The sequence below is a fragment of the Rhea americana genome, unplaced genomic scaffold (genome assembly GCF_003343005.1).
Source record: "Rhea americana isolate MKP2758 unplaced genomic scaffold, rheAme1 scaffold_6, whole genome shotgun sequence".
Taxonomy (NCBI): domain Eukaryota; kingdom Metazoa; phylum Chordata; class Aves; order Rheiformes; family Rheidae; genus Rhea; species Rhea americana.
In genome coordinates this window covers 8,692,919-8,708,295 of record NW_028186756.1, presented here as the reverse complement: position 1 = coordinate 8,708,295, position 15,377 = coordinate 8,692,919, and the positions used below count along the sequence as shown (strand labels likewise).

General features: G+C 50.0%; 1 protein-coding gene across 3 annotated transcripts in view; it reads left to right on the top strand.

The window, feature by feature from the left end:
• MORC4 (MORC family CW-type zinc finger 4) overlaps positions 1–14,821 on the top strand; it is a 16,422-nt gene extending 1,601 nt beyond the window's left edge. For 2 of the 3 annotated variants that reach the window (XM_085319579.1, XM_085319578.1), the window contains exons 3-17: positions 306–438; positions 2,325–2,542; positions 3,297–3,444; positions 4,523–4,685; positions 4,957–5,085; positions 6,936–7,055; positions 7,762–7,853; positions 9,492–9,590; positions 9,904–10,032; positions 10,392–10,469; positions 10,699–10,768; positions 12,219–12,400; positions 12,971–13,691; positions 13,907–14,190; positions 14,607–14,821. In XM_085319579.1, the coding sequence (XP_085175705.1) occupies positions 306–438; positions 2,325–2,542; positions 3,297–3,444; positions 4,523–4,685; positions 4,957–5,085; positions 6,936–7,055; positions 7,762–7,853; positions 9,492–9,590; positions 9,904–10,032; positions 10,392–10,469; positions 10,699–10,768; positions 12,219–12,400; positions 12,971–13,691; positions 13,907–14,190; positions 14,607–14,760 (2,720 nt within the window). In that variant the 3' untranslated portion in view covers positions 14,761–14,821. The remainder of the gene's footprint in view (positions 1–305; positions 439–2,324; positions 2,543–3,296; positions 3,445–4,522; positions 4,686–4,956; positions 5,086–6,935; positions 7,056–7,761; positions 7,854–9,491; positions 9,591–9,903; positions 10,033–10,391; positions 10,470–10,698; positions 10,769–12,218; positions 12,401–12,970; positions 13,692–13,906; positions 14,191–14,606) is intronic. The other variant, XM_085319580.1, reaches the window with a different exon arrangement.
• The last annotated feature ends 556 nt before the right edge of the window (positions 14,822–15,377 follow it).

Below are 15,377 nucleotides of genomic sequence, written 5' to 3'. Positions count from 1 at the left end.
GGGGCGTCGTGACGGGGCGTCGCAGCAGCACGGCCGGGTGTCGCGGCAGGGCGTCACGGCAGCGTGGTGGGGCGTCGCGGCGGGGCTCCGCGCGGCCTGGCGCACTGCTCCAGCCACCAGCACGGCTTTTCTTGTCACCAGTGGGCTCAGCATGCGCGGTGGTACTTTTTCTAGCTGCACCCTTGCGTTTGGAGGAGAACAAGTTTGGAGAAGCTGCTTATGCTCCCCAGAATTGAGCAGRGGGTGAAGGGGCTGGGGAGTCATTGTCATGTGTTTCTAACTGCCTGTTTTTTCTCCTCCTACAGACAACGCTTCAGAGCCTGGCGTCACAGCGAAGCTTCTCTGCATTGACGTTGTGGAGCTTAAGGGCCACCTATGTTTAACTTTTACGGATAATGGGGCAGGAATGACCCCTCACAAACTGCATCGCATGCTCAGGTATGGGCTGCATGCCTGCCTGCAAGCGTTGATGCTTTTGGCCCCTAGATCATAGGCATCCAGTGTTTAATGCATACATCTCTCTCTACTTATTCCTTCCTCATTCTCCCAGTGTGCAAAGGTTTAAGAGAATTAACCTTACACTTGTGTGGTCTGCCCCAGCATGTAATGGGTAGTCTAGGGACTTGTAGCCAGCTTTCTACTTGTTAAACACCCTGCTGTAAGCCATTTGGAGCCATTTTGTGCAAACCGTGTAGTGAGCAGAAGAGGTGCTTTCAGTYAGGGGTGCAGATAAGATCTGTTTAAAAGTGGACATATGTGCCTGAAGTCAAACCAAGAGTCCTTTGCAGACTCAGAGAGGAGTTTCCTCTCTTGCCTGCCTTCCCTTGTGGATGCTGAAGTGAGTTGTGGCTTGAGAGCCGTGAGAGGCCGTGTTTATATTGCATTAACCTTCCTCTGTGACGAAAGGAGGGCTTTTCTAGTAGTGCTGAGAGAATGAAACAGGCTTATGGTAGAGATTTGAAGTGTGGCATTATTTGATGACAAATTTCAGGATGTTAGGGGCCGCTTACAGTGAGGAAACACTGTCAGGTGACTGATAACTTTTTCGGAAGGCGTGGAACAGAGCAGAAAGCTGTTTCCTGCTTTTAAGAGACCCCTCTGTTGCTTGCAGCTGCTAGACTGCTTGCAGCCCATCCTTGAGGTCTCCCTGCTTGCTACTGCCAGCGCTGCTGTTCCTGCCAGCAGTGTCTGTTGGCAGGGATGGCTCCTGACTGGGGCTGCTCCTTGCTTTGATCCCAGCTGTTCCTCTCTCAGAACTTCTGCTGCTGCRAAATGTCCAGGCTTCAGTTTTGCTTCATGAGTTGCTCATTTTTTAGCTGAGTGTTGCAAACAGCAGCATTTGCAGGSTGGGATTGAAATAGCAGTGAAAAGGAGGAGGAGCAAAGTAGAGAAACTATGATGTCTTTAATTGCAGCAAGTGGAAAACCACAACTCTTCAGAAAAATGAGAGTGGTTCAGGAAGAGAAAACCAGAAGGCCTGGCCCCTTCCTGCCTGTGTTGTGATGGAGGAAGGAGGTGCCTTGGGCTTTGTACTTGTTCTCCCACTGGCCCTGGCACATTTGTGGATTGAAGTGGGAGGGAGACAGACCGCGACCTCAGGGAAGCCCCGGTGCAATGCTGCAGTGGTAGCACTGCAAAATCCTTCCCCTCTGGTGGAGCGAGAGGRCAAGAAGAGGGTGGTGGAGACACTATGGGGAGGGACTCAATGCATTCTAAGCTACTCTGGGGCTAATTCAGAACAGGTTAGGGTGARGCGTAATAAAAACCACAAAACAACGCTCCTTTTTGCCCCTGTTGCCACTTCCTGCCTTAGGGTGCAGCGATGGAGCAGGCTGTCCCTGCATTGGTGCAGGTATATGGGGAGGAGACCAGAGAAGGAGTTTGGTGCTGGGTTAGAGAGGAGAGGCACACGAGATCTCCCGAGCCAGCTGACGGCCTGGGTGTGCAGAGCTGCAGGTTGCCTTGCTCTTCTGCCTCTTGATTTTCTTGTCTGATCGTGTAAAAACATTGTAGAGGTGCCTTGTGTTAGTTAGGGTTTGGATACTGTGGACAGCACTTCTCCACCCTTGGTGTGGTTTTCGGTGCATGGTGGAAGGAGTGTAGGACTGCCAGGTAGGAGATTTAACTTCTTTACRTATGCTACAATGCTGTGGGTGGTATTGCAGCAGAAGAACCTGTTTCTACCCTGAGTCTTTGCTTCTCGGCCTGTCATACAGCAGTTGAGCTCCCCTTGACAAGTGCTTCGGGCAGGAATGTGGACCCTGGGCTTGGAGCGCAGCAGGCTCTCCCTATTTCCAGTCTCTTTCTGCTTCACYTACTTTCAGCTTTGGTTTCATGGACAACGCTGTGAAGAGAAACCACCCGTGCGTCGGAGTGTATGGAAATGGCTTCAAGTCTGGCTCCATGCGCCTGGGGAAGGATGCCATYGTCTTCACCAAGAACGGCGGGGCCCTCAGCGTGGGACTGCTTTCCCAGACCTACCTGGAACRTGTCCATGCAGAGGCAGTGATTGTCCCCCTGGTGCCATTCAACCAGCAAAACAGTATCCTTCTGCAGCCAAGCAGCTGAGCTGATTGCCCCCTCTGTAGGGCCCTGGGGGGCCCTGCCATGGGCGCTGAGGGTACAGCTGTCTGTGCCTGCTCCTAGGCCCCCGCACACAGTGCTCGGAGAGGGTAGGAATAACTGTGATTGGTGCTGCACCTGGAGCACCTCTGCAGCAGGCCCTGCTTTCAGAATGCTGCTGTCACTTGTGCCTCTGGTGGGTGTATCTGCTGCTCATCAAGGCCAGCCTGGCTCCTGAAAAGCTTTTGCAGTTGTGTCACTGACTTGTGTGCTACCTGTTTCCATTCCTTTTCCCCTGTGCAAGCCCACGTACGCCTCCTCACCCAGCAGCTCTACTCTGTGCTGCTTCTCTGCACCAGGAGTGGCCCTGAGCTGTTGCCTTGGTGTGCTGGAATGCACGCAGGCTGTATTGCTGTCAGGCCAAGGGAGCTGAGGGTGTGCACCTCCACAATGCTGCTCACACAGCCCCTTTTGTTATCAACTGGCGCGATGTTACAGCTTTGCATTCACTCATCCCATGTAGCTTAGTACATGGAGTATTTTTCTGCGAAACAGACTGTTTTTTGCCTGTCCTGGTTCAGTCTTTCTTTGAGGCCATCCCCGGATGGACCGTAGTGGGTCACGCTTCTCCGGGGAGTCATGCCTGGGGCTGGGTCCTTGTAGTTGGAGTTTTTTATGCCTTTTTTTGCGGGGAGACTGGGCAACCCTGTTYTCCTTGACTCACTGTCTTCTAGAGAAAATAATTGTTACTGAAGACTCTGTGCCCAGCCTGGAGGCCATCCTGCAGCATACCCTCTTCAACACCAGGGAGGAGCTGCTGGCACAGTTTGATGCTATCCCAGGCAAGAAGGGCACACGCATCCTCATCTGGAACATCCGCAGGTATGGAGTGGAGGGGCGGCCAGGCAGGCAGCTGTGCCCCGACTGAGGCGAGGAGAGTTGTAGCACAGGCAGGTTCAGCACAGTTCCTGTTCTGGGTGGGGGTTGAAGCCCACTCTCATCCAGCGCAGCTGCTTCTTATGTGAAGCCGTTACCCGCTTTCCGAAGGAGACCGGGTTGGGGCTGGRCTGCTTGCTGTGCAAGCCTGCTTGTGGGAAGGGGGCTGGGGTGTTTCAGCATGTGAGGTTTTCCTGGCAGCACTAGCATTGTGGGCACTGAGTTTGCACAGGGACCTGGTTGCTTTGGGCCATCAGGAGAYGTCTTCTATTGTAAAGTGTGTGTGGAGAGTAGCCGTGAGCCAAGGGGATTTCGCTGATGGGGGGTTCGGCATTGTGTTGAGTGTGGCTCATTTTCCTTCTTTCCTCTTCTGTGGCTGGAGCCACCAGAGCACTGCTTGCTTTGCAGGAGCCTTCATGCTATGGCCAGGGGTAATGCTGCCACCTTCAGCGTGTGCTGTGTCCTCCCTGGGAAGTGCTGGAGGAACGAATGCAGGCATTTCCCCCCTTCCTCTGTGTGACTGAATGCTTGAGATACTGCCCTGGGAATTGAGAGAGATCGATCTTGCTATGTTACAAACTCATTCTCTTTTTTTAAGCAAACTAATTATCCTTTTACTTCCTTCCCCTCCCACCCCCCCCATGCAAGGGAAAATTTCCATGTTTCTGTCTATCAAGACAACTGTGAAATGTTCTACTGCTTTGGTGTTGTGCATAGAATCCCCTGTAATTAAATGATTTACTAAAAAGATGTGGGCTGTGTGAAAGACACTGCTCTGTCTGCTGTTCCCTGGCACCTTGATACAGAAGAGTAGACTGCTCAAGGAAGCTGTGTCTCCTGACACCAGGGTTAAGAGCAAAGGGACTATTTTAGTCATTGATTTCCCTATAGTGGAGTCCTGCTAAGTTGTTGTCCTTCCAGGTGCAAGACTTTTTATGATTGTGTTAAAGCTGGTTCTGCTTTGGACCCTGGTRTGGGATGAATGGGAGAGGCTGTCTTTATTTTTGTGTCTGGTGTTTTTCAGAAATAAAGATGGGAAGCCAGAGCTGGACTTTGATACAGATGAGTATGATATTCGATTAGCAGACTTCCTTGCAGAGGGCRTGGAGGTTCCTAGCAGAAGGGTTCTGCCCTGTCAGGAGATGGTCCAAGAGTTTCCAGTCCCAGAGACACAGTACTCGTTACGGGTGAGTTATCGAGGGCTGAAAGGCAGCCAGGCAGCCCTTCCCTAGGCTGCTCTGTGCTTCCCAGGCAGGCAGTATGGGTGACCTGTCCCTCCAGTGTCACATTATGGTGGGCCACCCTCTTCTGATGCCTTGCAGGGGATGAAAGATGTGGAATCCAAAGCAGATCTTGGGTTTGCCTGAAAATGACTATATGGGACAGATGGAGTGTCTGATATCTTCCCTATGTCTGGAATTTCTCTCTCCTGTTCTATTGTGCTGTCCTTTCTCACAGGCGTATTGCAGTATCTTGTACCTGAAGCCTCGCATGCAGATCATCCTGCGACAGAAGAAGGTGAACACTCAGTTGATCTCCAAGAGCTTGGCCCACACCGAATATGATGTATACAAGCCCACATTTGCTGTATCCTTTCTGCCAGCCTCTCAGTGCTTTGCTTCCAGAGCGGCCTCAGCACTCTGTAAGGTCCAAATCAGCCCTGTGGCTAGGTTTAGGCCTGCTCTTGATGCACAGAGAAATACAGGATTTTAAATGAATAGACAGGCTGAGTTATCTTCTCCTTCCTGTCTTCTGGTCAACTTCGAGAGGCCAAGTCTTGATGTGAAGGTAGAAAAGATCCCTCAAGGCTGCTCCTGCTGGAGCAGGGGTGGGCCATGTCTCATGCTGAATTTGAGCCAGTTCTCGCCCGTACACTGAGGTGGATGTACTGTGTCCAGGGAGGGTGGGCTGGGGAGGGACACGAGGCTTTTGCTGACTTGTCAGTTTTGCTGAGGAAAATACTTTCTGAAATGTATTTTAAATGTGAATGTTATTTCAAATCAGTGGAAAAAAACACTTAGCAAAAATGAGAACAGAGACCAGAAAAGCCATTCTGCCTTTCTGTCCCATTCCTAAACAGTTAGTTGCTTATTTTTCCTGACTGACTAAAGTTGCTAATTTGAGTTCTTAGAGCATGTTGATGTTTATTTTTTCTTTCTCTCCTACTGGATGTTTGAGAATAAGATTACCTGGCTTACCTGTTGGCACATCCTTTTGGAGAGGAGTGTCTCCAGGTCAAAGCCAAGTGCAGAGAGCAGTATGGCTATCAAATCGGTTCAKATGGCTTCTAGAAAGAACTTCGCTTAAGCTCTTTGGAACTATATCTGAACATCTTTTTCCCCCTCCTCTCACCTACTTAAGGTAATTTTCTGTCCCAAGTTTTTGTGCTTATATCAGTGTCTGAATCCAATGTGAAAAAATGTTGTTTGCTTAAATTCCATCCCTATTTACTTGATCAGAAATTGGAGAATGAAAACGGAAGTCCTCTCCCACTTTTGTAACTTAACAATAGTTAAGATTTTGCATGCTAGTTGCCCTCTTCAGGGTAACTGCTGAGACACTGTTTTTGAGATGATTTCCAGAAGTGCAGCAGACTGGTGATTACAAAACTAGTGGCAGTGGATTTCCATTTTCTGTCAAAGATACCTTGACTTTTCAYAGTGAATGTGCTTGAAATAGTAGCTCCTTGAGATCTGGAGGATAACATGTGTTATATACAGTGGCATGTAGAGGAAGGCATGCAATGTCTATGAATATTGCAAATGCACAAGCTCTGATTTTAAGACATAAGCACATTAAAAATATCTTTAAACAATAAGTGATTAATTAAATATTTTAATCCTAAAACCACAGTTCCCTATTTAATAACAGTCTGTCCAGAACTGAATTTGTGAAACTGGARTGTGCTGAAAGTGAGCTCTTTATTCTGTGCTGGACCTTGGTGTTATTACTAGTTGTTAAGGTTTCTTCAGTCTTGACTGTGTGTGTATGTTTTGGTTTTGTAAATATTAGCTATTGTATCTTTTAATCACAAGTGTAAAACTTAGTCATTAGTTATCTTGTTTGTGATAGCTTTGAGGCTGTTTCTTTGGCCAAATCTTGACTCTTCTGTTATCAGTGTAATATAAATGAGGATCAGAGCCTTTATGGGAGCTCTAACCTACGCATGTTTTGACTTGGCAGTAGCAGGCTGGGTGCTCAGTACGGCTGTGTCCAGCTCACCTCCAGTTGGTTGTGCTTGCCGTTATCTGTGACTATTGACTGGGAGGAGGTTGTCATTTGAAGCGGGCCAAGGCTGCACGCTGTTCCTCTGATGAGGAGGGCAACAGGGGCCGCTCGGTGCTGCAGCCCCCCCTAGATATTGGGCTCTGCGTCCCCCCACCCCTCCCTCTCCCAGAGCTCCTTGTTTATTGCTCCCTTGACAAGTTTTCGCACAGAACAGAAGAGTGAAGATCACCTTTGGATTCACCTGCAAGAACAAAAGCCACTATGGGATCATGATGTACCACAACAACCGTCTCATCAAGTCCTATGAGAAAGTCGGCTGCCAAAGGAAGGTGAGTGGTTGGACTGGTCAATCTCCCCTTTTACTTGGGAGAGGGGAGAATGGGGCTTTGCAGAAAGCAACCTTTTTGTAGGTCTTTGCTTCCCTATTGCACAGTGATGAGAGTTGAGCCTGGAGACCTGGTGTTTCTGAGGCTATGTCCCGAGGATCCAGTCAACGTGTGCATCTCCACAGTGGGTGCCTATCCAGCTTCTAGGAACTAGAGGTGTCCAGCTGGTTTGTAATGCTGCTGTTGTCAGAGGAGCTGTGAGAGGACAGGCAGCCAGCCTCTGCCCAGGGTGATCTAGGTGGATCTGCTCTGGCAGGAAGACCTCGGCTTTGATGGGAAGCTGGCTCTGAAGCAGTTGCTTCCAGCCGATATCTTGCGGGAGTATCTCAGAGCTGTGGCACACCTTCAGCCCCAGATAATTTTGGCCTGTTACTTAAGCCAGCCAAGGCTCTGTGTTCTGGAAGAAGAGGCTTCAGTACATACCACAGATGCCTTTGCGGGGACTTTTATCAGCAGGGCTTGCAAATGCTGCCAGCCAAATGCAGCTCATACGTTGGTGTGCAAGGTACGAGCCGTGGGTTTGCCTGCAGCATCTGTACTGGAGGGCAAGGAGGGTGTCAGCACTCCCCAGAGGGCTGCTTTCTTTTTCCTGTTGTGAGCAGAACTGGCTAAAACAGCTCTTTCCCTTCGCTGCTGGCCCCCAATGCAGGGAGAAGGCATGGGTGTCATTGGGGTAATTGAATGCAACTTCTTGAAACCTGCACAGAACAAACAGGACTTTGAAGAAAGCAAGGAATACCGGTAAGAGAGGTCTGTGCCCCATGCTGCTGCTTGGGGAGGGTTTTGTTGTGTTACAGCCTTCTATCTGAGGTGCTACACATGTTCTTAGGTCTGTTTATTTTGAAGTAGCTCCAGACCAGGCCATTATTTTTCTGCCTCTGATGCCCTTAGAGAGCAAGGAGAATTGCATGCCTGGGAAGACTGGTGCATACATAGAGCCCTGAGCTGAAGCGTGGACGCAATCTGTGTGTTCATCTAGCCCTGGCATCCAGGCATGTTCCCCCACAAGAATCCAGCCCTAAGGAAACCCCTCCAGAATACAATGATGTCTGCATTTGCATTCACTTCAGCAGAGCTGCCCAAGCTGGGATCAGTCCCTCAAAGCCAGCGGGGAAGGTCAGATACTCGCAGGGAACCTCCAGCTAAGAAGCGCAGCAGAAGCAAGCAGCGCTCTCTCTCTGTGGGCACTAGCCCCTGGTTCCCAGACTGCTGTGTTCCACACATCAAGGGAGACTGCGCTTGGGAAAGGGACTTCTGGCAAACTGAAACCTTGGGCAGGATTAAGTGAGACTGGGACAGAGTAGACCAAAGTGATTTATTTTTGCTGTGCTGCTAGAGAACTGTTCTTTAATTAGAGTAAATAACGCAGAGCTTTAGTGACCGAGTTTGCAGGGCCTTTTCCTCAGCAACAAGTGAGGACTGTAAGGTGCAATGTTTGTGGACATCTCTGCTTCTTCCCCCTGGCACTTTGCTAACATTGGAGTTCAATGGTTATCTGTATCTTTTTGAGATATTAGGAGGGTTGTGCTGCTGATTGGCAGGGGTCTTTCTCAGCCCAACCCCAGGAATTTGCTGATAAGTAAAAGCATGAACAAGGGAATGCCCCTGGACTGATGAAGGGAAGAACTCCAATGTCCTGCCACCAGTTACCTGTGCTCTGCCTCAGACTGAGTCACAGCAAGAGCCTTGCCAGGGCTGGGTTGTGCGTTTGGTGTTAAGGGTGGCCAGGATCTCCCTGAATGCAGAGCCGCAGCTGAGAGATCTCTGCTCCCCTGGCTCTCATTGGTTTGACCTAGTGCCATAGTAAGTGTTCAGTAACAGAACACCCAAGGAGATGATAGCCCCTTTCTGAAGCGTGAGGTGAGCCTGAGTCTACAGAACTAATTGAGGTAGGGCTAGTCAGACCTCGTTAGCCGTGAAGGTTTGATCTGGGTCTGCATGGCCTTTTGATGCAGTCTGGCATGCTTTCATGCTACACATGCATTTGTGGCCAAGATGAGTGGCTTCCCATGTGCTGCCTGGCCCTCAGGTCCCCCGTGAGGCCTTGCATTTGCCCTGGTTTGGAAGGGAGGTGTATACAACACTGAATGTCCAAGCAGTGCCACTCCAGGTGAGGTGAGGTGAGGGAGTGTTTGAGGCAACAGAGCCGCCCTTGGAGAGCGGAGGAGAAAGTCTGAATGTTTTATGATGATATTGGCATGTTTTCTGCTGGTGTGGGCTGGGTGCTGCACTGGGGCTGCTTAGGTGCCAATCTAAAACCTACAATTGCAAGTCTGAGTTGAGCTTTCAGGGGAGAGGTTTGTGTTTGCCCTGGCTGTTCTTCATGCTGCCTCTTGTGCTGTTTGGGACACTGGTTTCTTGCTGTGTTTTCACTTCCAGACGGACAGTCACTGTGCTAGGGCAGAAACTCAATGCCTACTGGAAGGCGAAGATCGCCCAGATGAATTTGGGAAGTGTGGATGCAGCCTGTATAATAGCGTGAGAGCTAGCTCTGATCTTTGTCAACCCTAACAGCCTGGGGGTGGGGAGGGATGTGCAACCAGGAGGGTCATTTTGGGAGCCAGGGTTTGAACCTGAGGAGTTTGGCCCTGTGGCCAGTGGGAAGGATGTCACACAATGGGCAGGGTGCTCCTGGGAGAGCAGACAGGCATCAGTGCCTCAGACTACCCTCCATGCTGTGCCAAATGGGCTGGGACCGACTTGGGGTCGGGCGGCAGCACTTGCACTGACCAGCCTTTCCCAGCATTTGCTCCATGCTTGAGATACTTAAACTGTATGTTGGTTTTTGCAGAGAAAGACCAGATCAGACATGGGTGCAGTGTGAGGAGTGTCTGAAGTGGAGGAAACTCCCTGACCAGGTTGATCCCACATCGTTACCAGAAAACTGGTTTTGCTGTCTTCATCCTCTTCCCAAATACAGGTAGGGACTCACAGATAGAGTCCTGGGTGACTTTTCTCACTGCCATCCCACATCCTTGAAATACAAATGGTTTATGTCAAATGTGTGGGTTCCTGCTTTCTGTGCTGAACTCTTGGTCTTATGGTTTGTACTTCATTACTTTCCATCTGTGTTATTTTGAGAGTCGAGTGGCTCTTTTTCTTGCTCTGCCCTTAAATGCACTGTTCGACTCTTCAGATATTTCTATGGCCTTACCTTTTTTAAAATCCTAAAAGAGTAGAGACATTGGACAGATGCCCAAACCGTGGAGATTCTTGGTGGGAGGGGGAGCCAAACTGTTCTTTTACATATTGAGGTGTGGTGGACTGCTCTTGTTGCAGAAACTGCTCAGCACCTGAGGAGCAGGAAGCCAGCGATGAGGAGAAGAGCCCCAGCTACAACCAGAAATGCAGGAAGGGGTGAGGATGTCCAGTTCTACCTTGCTGCTCAGCTACCTGGAGCTAGGAGGCAAGAGGGAAGTCGGGTGTCTCCTTGCCCAGCAGTGGCATCTCTTGCATGGTCACTGCTGGTACAGAAGATACCTGCTGCTTTTCTTCTGCATCCCAGGCTCCATCTCATGGCAGAGAGAACATCTTGCCTCTCAGTATGACAGCACACTTCCTCCATTTTTTCCCTTCCATGGTCTAGGGAGCTGAGTGCAGAGAGGAAGAGGAGGAGGTCGTCATCATCATCATCAGGGGAGAGCATGGAACAGCAGGTGAGACAGATGGGAGACAGCTGCGTGAGCCAGCGTGGTTCTCATCCTTGCCTCACTGTTGTTCTCCTTTCCTCCTGATGAGAGAGAAGCCAACGTGTAATGATGATGGAGCATCATATAATGTGAGACTACAATTCTTATTCACAGCTTGAGGATCGGGGCAGTCCCAGCCCCTGTGCCCATCCTGACCCTGGTCCTAGTGAGTTACTTACTGTCTCACCTGGTTGGAAGAGGATGTGGCGAGCTCCCTGTTTCCTCTCCTGGGCTTGCAGGGCTGATTCTGTGTGGCCTCCTTCCCCTTTTTCAGGTTAACCAGTTGCATAAAGACTCTGATGTTTTGAATTTTCAGGAGAGCTCTCTTTCGGACACGGCTGCCCAGGATGGGTTCTCCGGGCAGCTATGGACACTGCAGCATGTGATCAGGTTGGCCGTCCATTAGGGACAGTTCCCTCCCAACACTCACCATGGTGTTCAGATGTCTTCCCATGGCCCTCCAGCCCCAGCCTAGTCTCTCTGCATGCTCTCTTCCCAAAGATACCTTCATGTYGCATGCTAGACTAATCTTTTTCTCAGTGCGTTGGAAAAGACAAACCTGGTAAGGACAGGGGGTTTCTTACCGCTCCACGCACACCTTTTTTCTCTTGTGAGCCATCTTTAATATACCTGCCTATTACAGTGCACGTAAGTAAATGAGAGTTTGATAGCTGTCGCAGAGAATCTGCTCTGGCTTCTGCCTTGGAGACTCTCTGGGAGTAACTCTGTCCTCACTCATGTTTGTCATCTCTTCTGTGATGTAGTAGCATCAATGCCTCTTCTCTCCTCTTCATTGCTCATTTTTTCCTCCATGACTTGGTCGTCTCATGTTATCACAGGTGCATGTATGTAGAAAGAGAGTTGGTTTGTCTGTTGCATTTTTATCTATAACAAGCATGAAAGCTCTCGCTGCACAACAACAAGTGCCTCGTCGAAGCACGGAGGAACTAAAGCACCATCCCCCAAATCAAGGAGACACACTTGCAGCCTGAAACAAGAACTGTGCCACCTGTGATATAAGATAGTGGGGTGTGAAGGGAGCACTGTTTGTTCTAGGGACAGCATCAGTGAACATATGATGTGAGCTGGTTAATCGCAAGGAAGACTGTGTGTGGCTTGCAAGTGACTGAGCTCCCTGGACTGTGGCTGCTGAGACTGAGGCCAGTCCCTGCTGGTAAAACAGGTGCTAGAGGGCACAGTCTGAGAAACTGGGAACTGATCTCCACTGGTTGCCTCCCAAGGATGGTTATTGGTTAGGGCATCTTGATTTAATACCTGGCTGACGGAACCTGCTCAAAAGGGGTTCAGCTGTCTTCTCGTGCCTCTTTCCTCTTGGCTAAGGCTTGGTTTCCCATGGTGCAGCTGGTATAATGTGGGCTGTTGTCTTACCTTTTTTAAATGTTTCTTTCTTCCCCAGGTGTCGTCCCCTGCATCAGTGCCCTGGCCTGTTCGTACCAGCAGTTTCACCTGCGCTGTGAAGCTGGAGCCTGAGGAAAAGGTTGCTGGTGGGACTGCTGCCTCTCCCCCTCCTCTCAAAAAGATCACTGCAAGCCAGGCTGGAACAGAACCTTGGGAACCAAACACCTCTGTGACAGCAGGGTAGGTGGCAGGTTGTGGGCTCCTGCTCTGCACCTTTATTATCCTCTGTCCCCTTGTTTTTGTCTATACCAAGGCCTATATGGAAAGGCTTGGTGAGATGCAGTTTTGTGGAAGGAGCACTGACCAAAGCCAGTGGATCTGTCTTTGGTCCTTTTCTCCATCCCCTCTGTCTGGGAGGGGTTTGTGGGACTCAAATGCTCCTTCACCTTTTCACATCTGGACAAGGAAGTGGAGCAGGGTGGGATAAAGGGGGAAACGAAAACCCTTGACAAGCTGGTATTTTTAAGTACTCCCAGTTTCAACTCAACCAGTGTCCTTTCTCTGTCAGTGCCAATACTGTCAGACTTTCTTCTCTCCACTCTGATGGCAGCCTTGGCATGAGGCTGCCCCCCCCCCCAACACACACACAGTGGTCTGTGGTCCCACTGTCATCCCTGTGGTCCTAGGAGATTGCTGGTTGGTCTCTCCCCCACCAGGTAGTGAACAGAAATTGTCTGGTGATTGAGGTCAGCTGTGCTGTGGATTGGGAGCACTCTTGCCTGCTCACCCCCTCTCTCTCTCCTTTTATAGCAAGCCCAACTTGACCATAAAAGAAGAGCTACTGGAAAAGCCTGAGGAACAGATGGAAGTTTCACTTCCAGATCTGACTTGTCCCAGCCTCCCTCCTTTCCCTCTTCAGAAGAGTTTTGCAGTACCTTACCAAGACAGAGAAGACCTTGGGTGCATAAAACGGGAGACAAATGTAGGTGGCAGCTTGCACACCTATCTGTTCAAAGGGCTGCCAGGCACCCTCAGCAGCACCAGTCATGCTAACAGTGCATTGCACTGGGATGGATGCTGCCGCAGAGCAGAGACTCCAGCATCACCCAGTAGCTCAGCAGGAAATCAGAAAGATACTGGCATGATCCGAGAAGAGCTGGAAGATCAAATGCCAAACTTAATAGCAGAAAGACAGGCTGCAGACTTGGGCATTTGTGTGAACACATACAGGAGCACAAAGGACATGGACAGGAGACCCTTTGTGGCAGTTGTGGGTGTTTCGAAGGCTGCTGCAGGTGGTGAAGCTCCCATTCAACTCTTTCCTTTTGGGTGGAAGGAGAGACTTGATAGACCAAAGGTAGAGAAGGCCCCATGCCTTATGACTGGAGACAGAGGAGGAAGAGAATTGCAGGTTTTGAACACAGGGGAGAAGGAGAATATAACTGAGCAGGAGGACATGAGAAGAGCAATGGAGAATATCTCTGTGGAACTGAAGAATATTTCAGCAGAGCGAGATTTCCTCCGGTGCAAGGTAACTAATTTGTGGCTGTGCATCCCACTGGGTTAGGACAGTGCTGGAGAGGGCTGGTCAAAGTGGGTTGAGCAGGAGAGATGTTCCCGTGAAGAAGGTAGTAGGCTTCTTCCTTTATTTGCTGACTCTTCATTTCTCCTTCAGGCCTGGCAAAGCTCTTTTCATTTTGCTGATTGGTGTCATTCCTATGCATGTACCTTCCTCTCCTATTTCAGGTGGAGGAAATAGAGCATGAGAAGTGCTACCTGAAAACAGAATTCTTGAAAAGCCAGCAGGAACTGGCAGTACTCAGAGCTCAGGAGACTGAAGGCTTATACTGGAGCAAGAAACATATGGGTTACCGCCAAGCTGAGGTGCAGGAGCTGAAAGCGAAGCTGGAGAGGTCCACCGAAGAGAAGGCTGAGCTGATGCAGAGACTCAAAGAGACAGAGATGCACTTAGAGGTGCTCAGGGAGGCACAAGTTTCCTGCAGGGGCCCAGAGAGAGCAGATATAAAGAGGTCAGAACTTGGGTTGGCTGTACCTGTTGACCCTAAAGTGAGGGAGTGGGCAGGAGTAATTGTGGGCTGCCATTTCCATAGGACACTGCTACCCTGGTGACTGGATTATAACTGAAGATCCTGCTGTTTTGAGAGGGTGGAATCAACAGATGAATCCAAATAATTGATCAGGCTTCAAAAATGCCATATGAAAAGGTGCTCTGTGTATTCTGGTCTGTCCTACACTGTGACATGTTGTTGCTGAATCACTTGGCACAGTGTCAGATCTGTAGTGGAAGTAAGAGTGGGGTGGAGCAAGGAACCCCCTGGAGTACATAGTACTCCTGGTAGGAAAGAGGACAGCAGTTGAGTATGTGACAGGCAGTATCGAATCCGGACTCATGCCACTGACTCCACTTTTCTCCTCTTTCCCACAGCGTTATGGAGAAACTTAAGAACCTGCGTATGAATGTGAGCTGGCTTCTCTCGTTGGTCCTCCCCCACTTGGAGCTTCAGGAGATTAACTTTGAGTCGGATCAGGTGGATGAGATCTTGCAGACTGTACTGGAGACAAACCGCATGTTGGAGTAGTCTGTTCTCTCCTGCCACTGTGCCTTTTGTACAGTATCGTTAATAAACCTTGGTTTCTTTACGTGTGCTCTAGGCCATCATTCTGGTGGGGCAAGGGTTTTCCCTTGCCCTGACTCAGTCTGCAGGACTGGCACGGCACTTCACTTCCCCCAGGCGATGGAAACCCAGTGGTGATGGGAGGAGTGGGGACTGCAGTGCAGGCATGACTCTGCGCAGCTGGCCTGTGTCCTGCCTGGCAAGCAGGCACTGCTGACCTCCTCTCTGCTCCTCAGCACTCTGGATTGAGTAGCGGATAGGCAGGGAAACCTGGCAGTTGCTGCCCAGTACCTGGTATGAGTAGTAACTCTTGGGAGCACAGGCTGGACACACTGCACCACTGGGCAGGAGTTCTCTTGTGACTAACATGGCTGGCTGGCTCTCTTCCTGTTACAGCAGCATGGTGGTGGGGCTCAGAAGCTGGACCCTGGCTCTCCAGGTGGCCATCTTCAGTTACAGGTCTGATTAGCCCAGGCAGCAGCTAAACTGGGTCCCTGCATGCATTTTTCTCCTAAGTGCATCTTTGTTTGTTTGTTAAATAATGGAGCGATAGAAGGTTCTTTGAGCTAATTTTGTCTTCT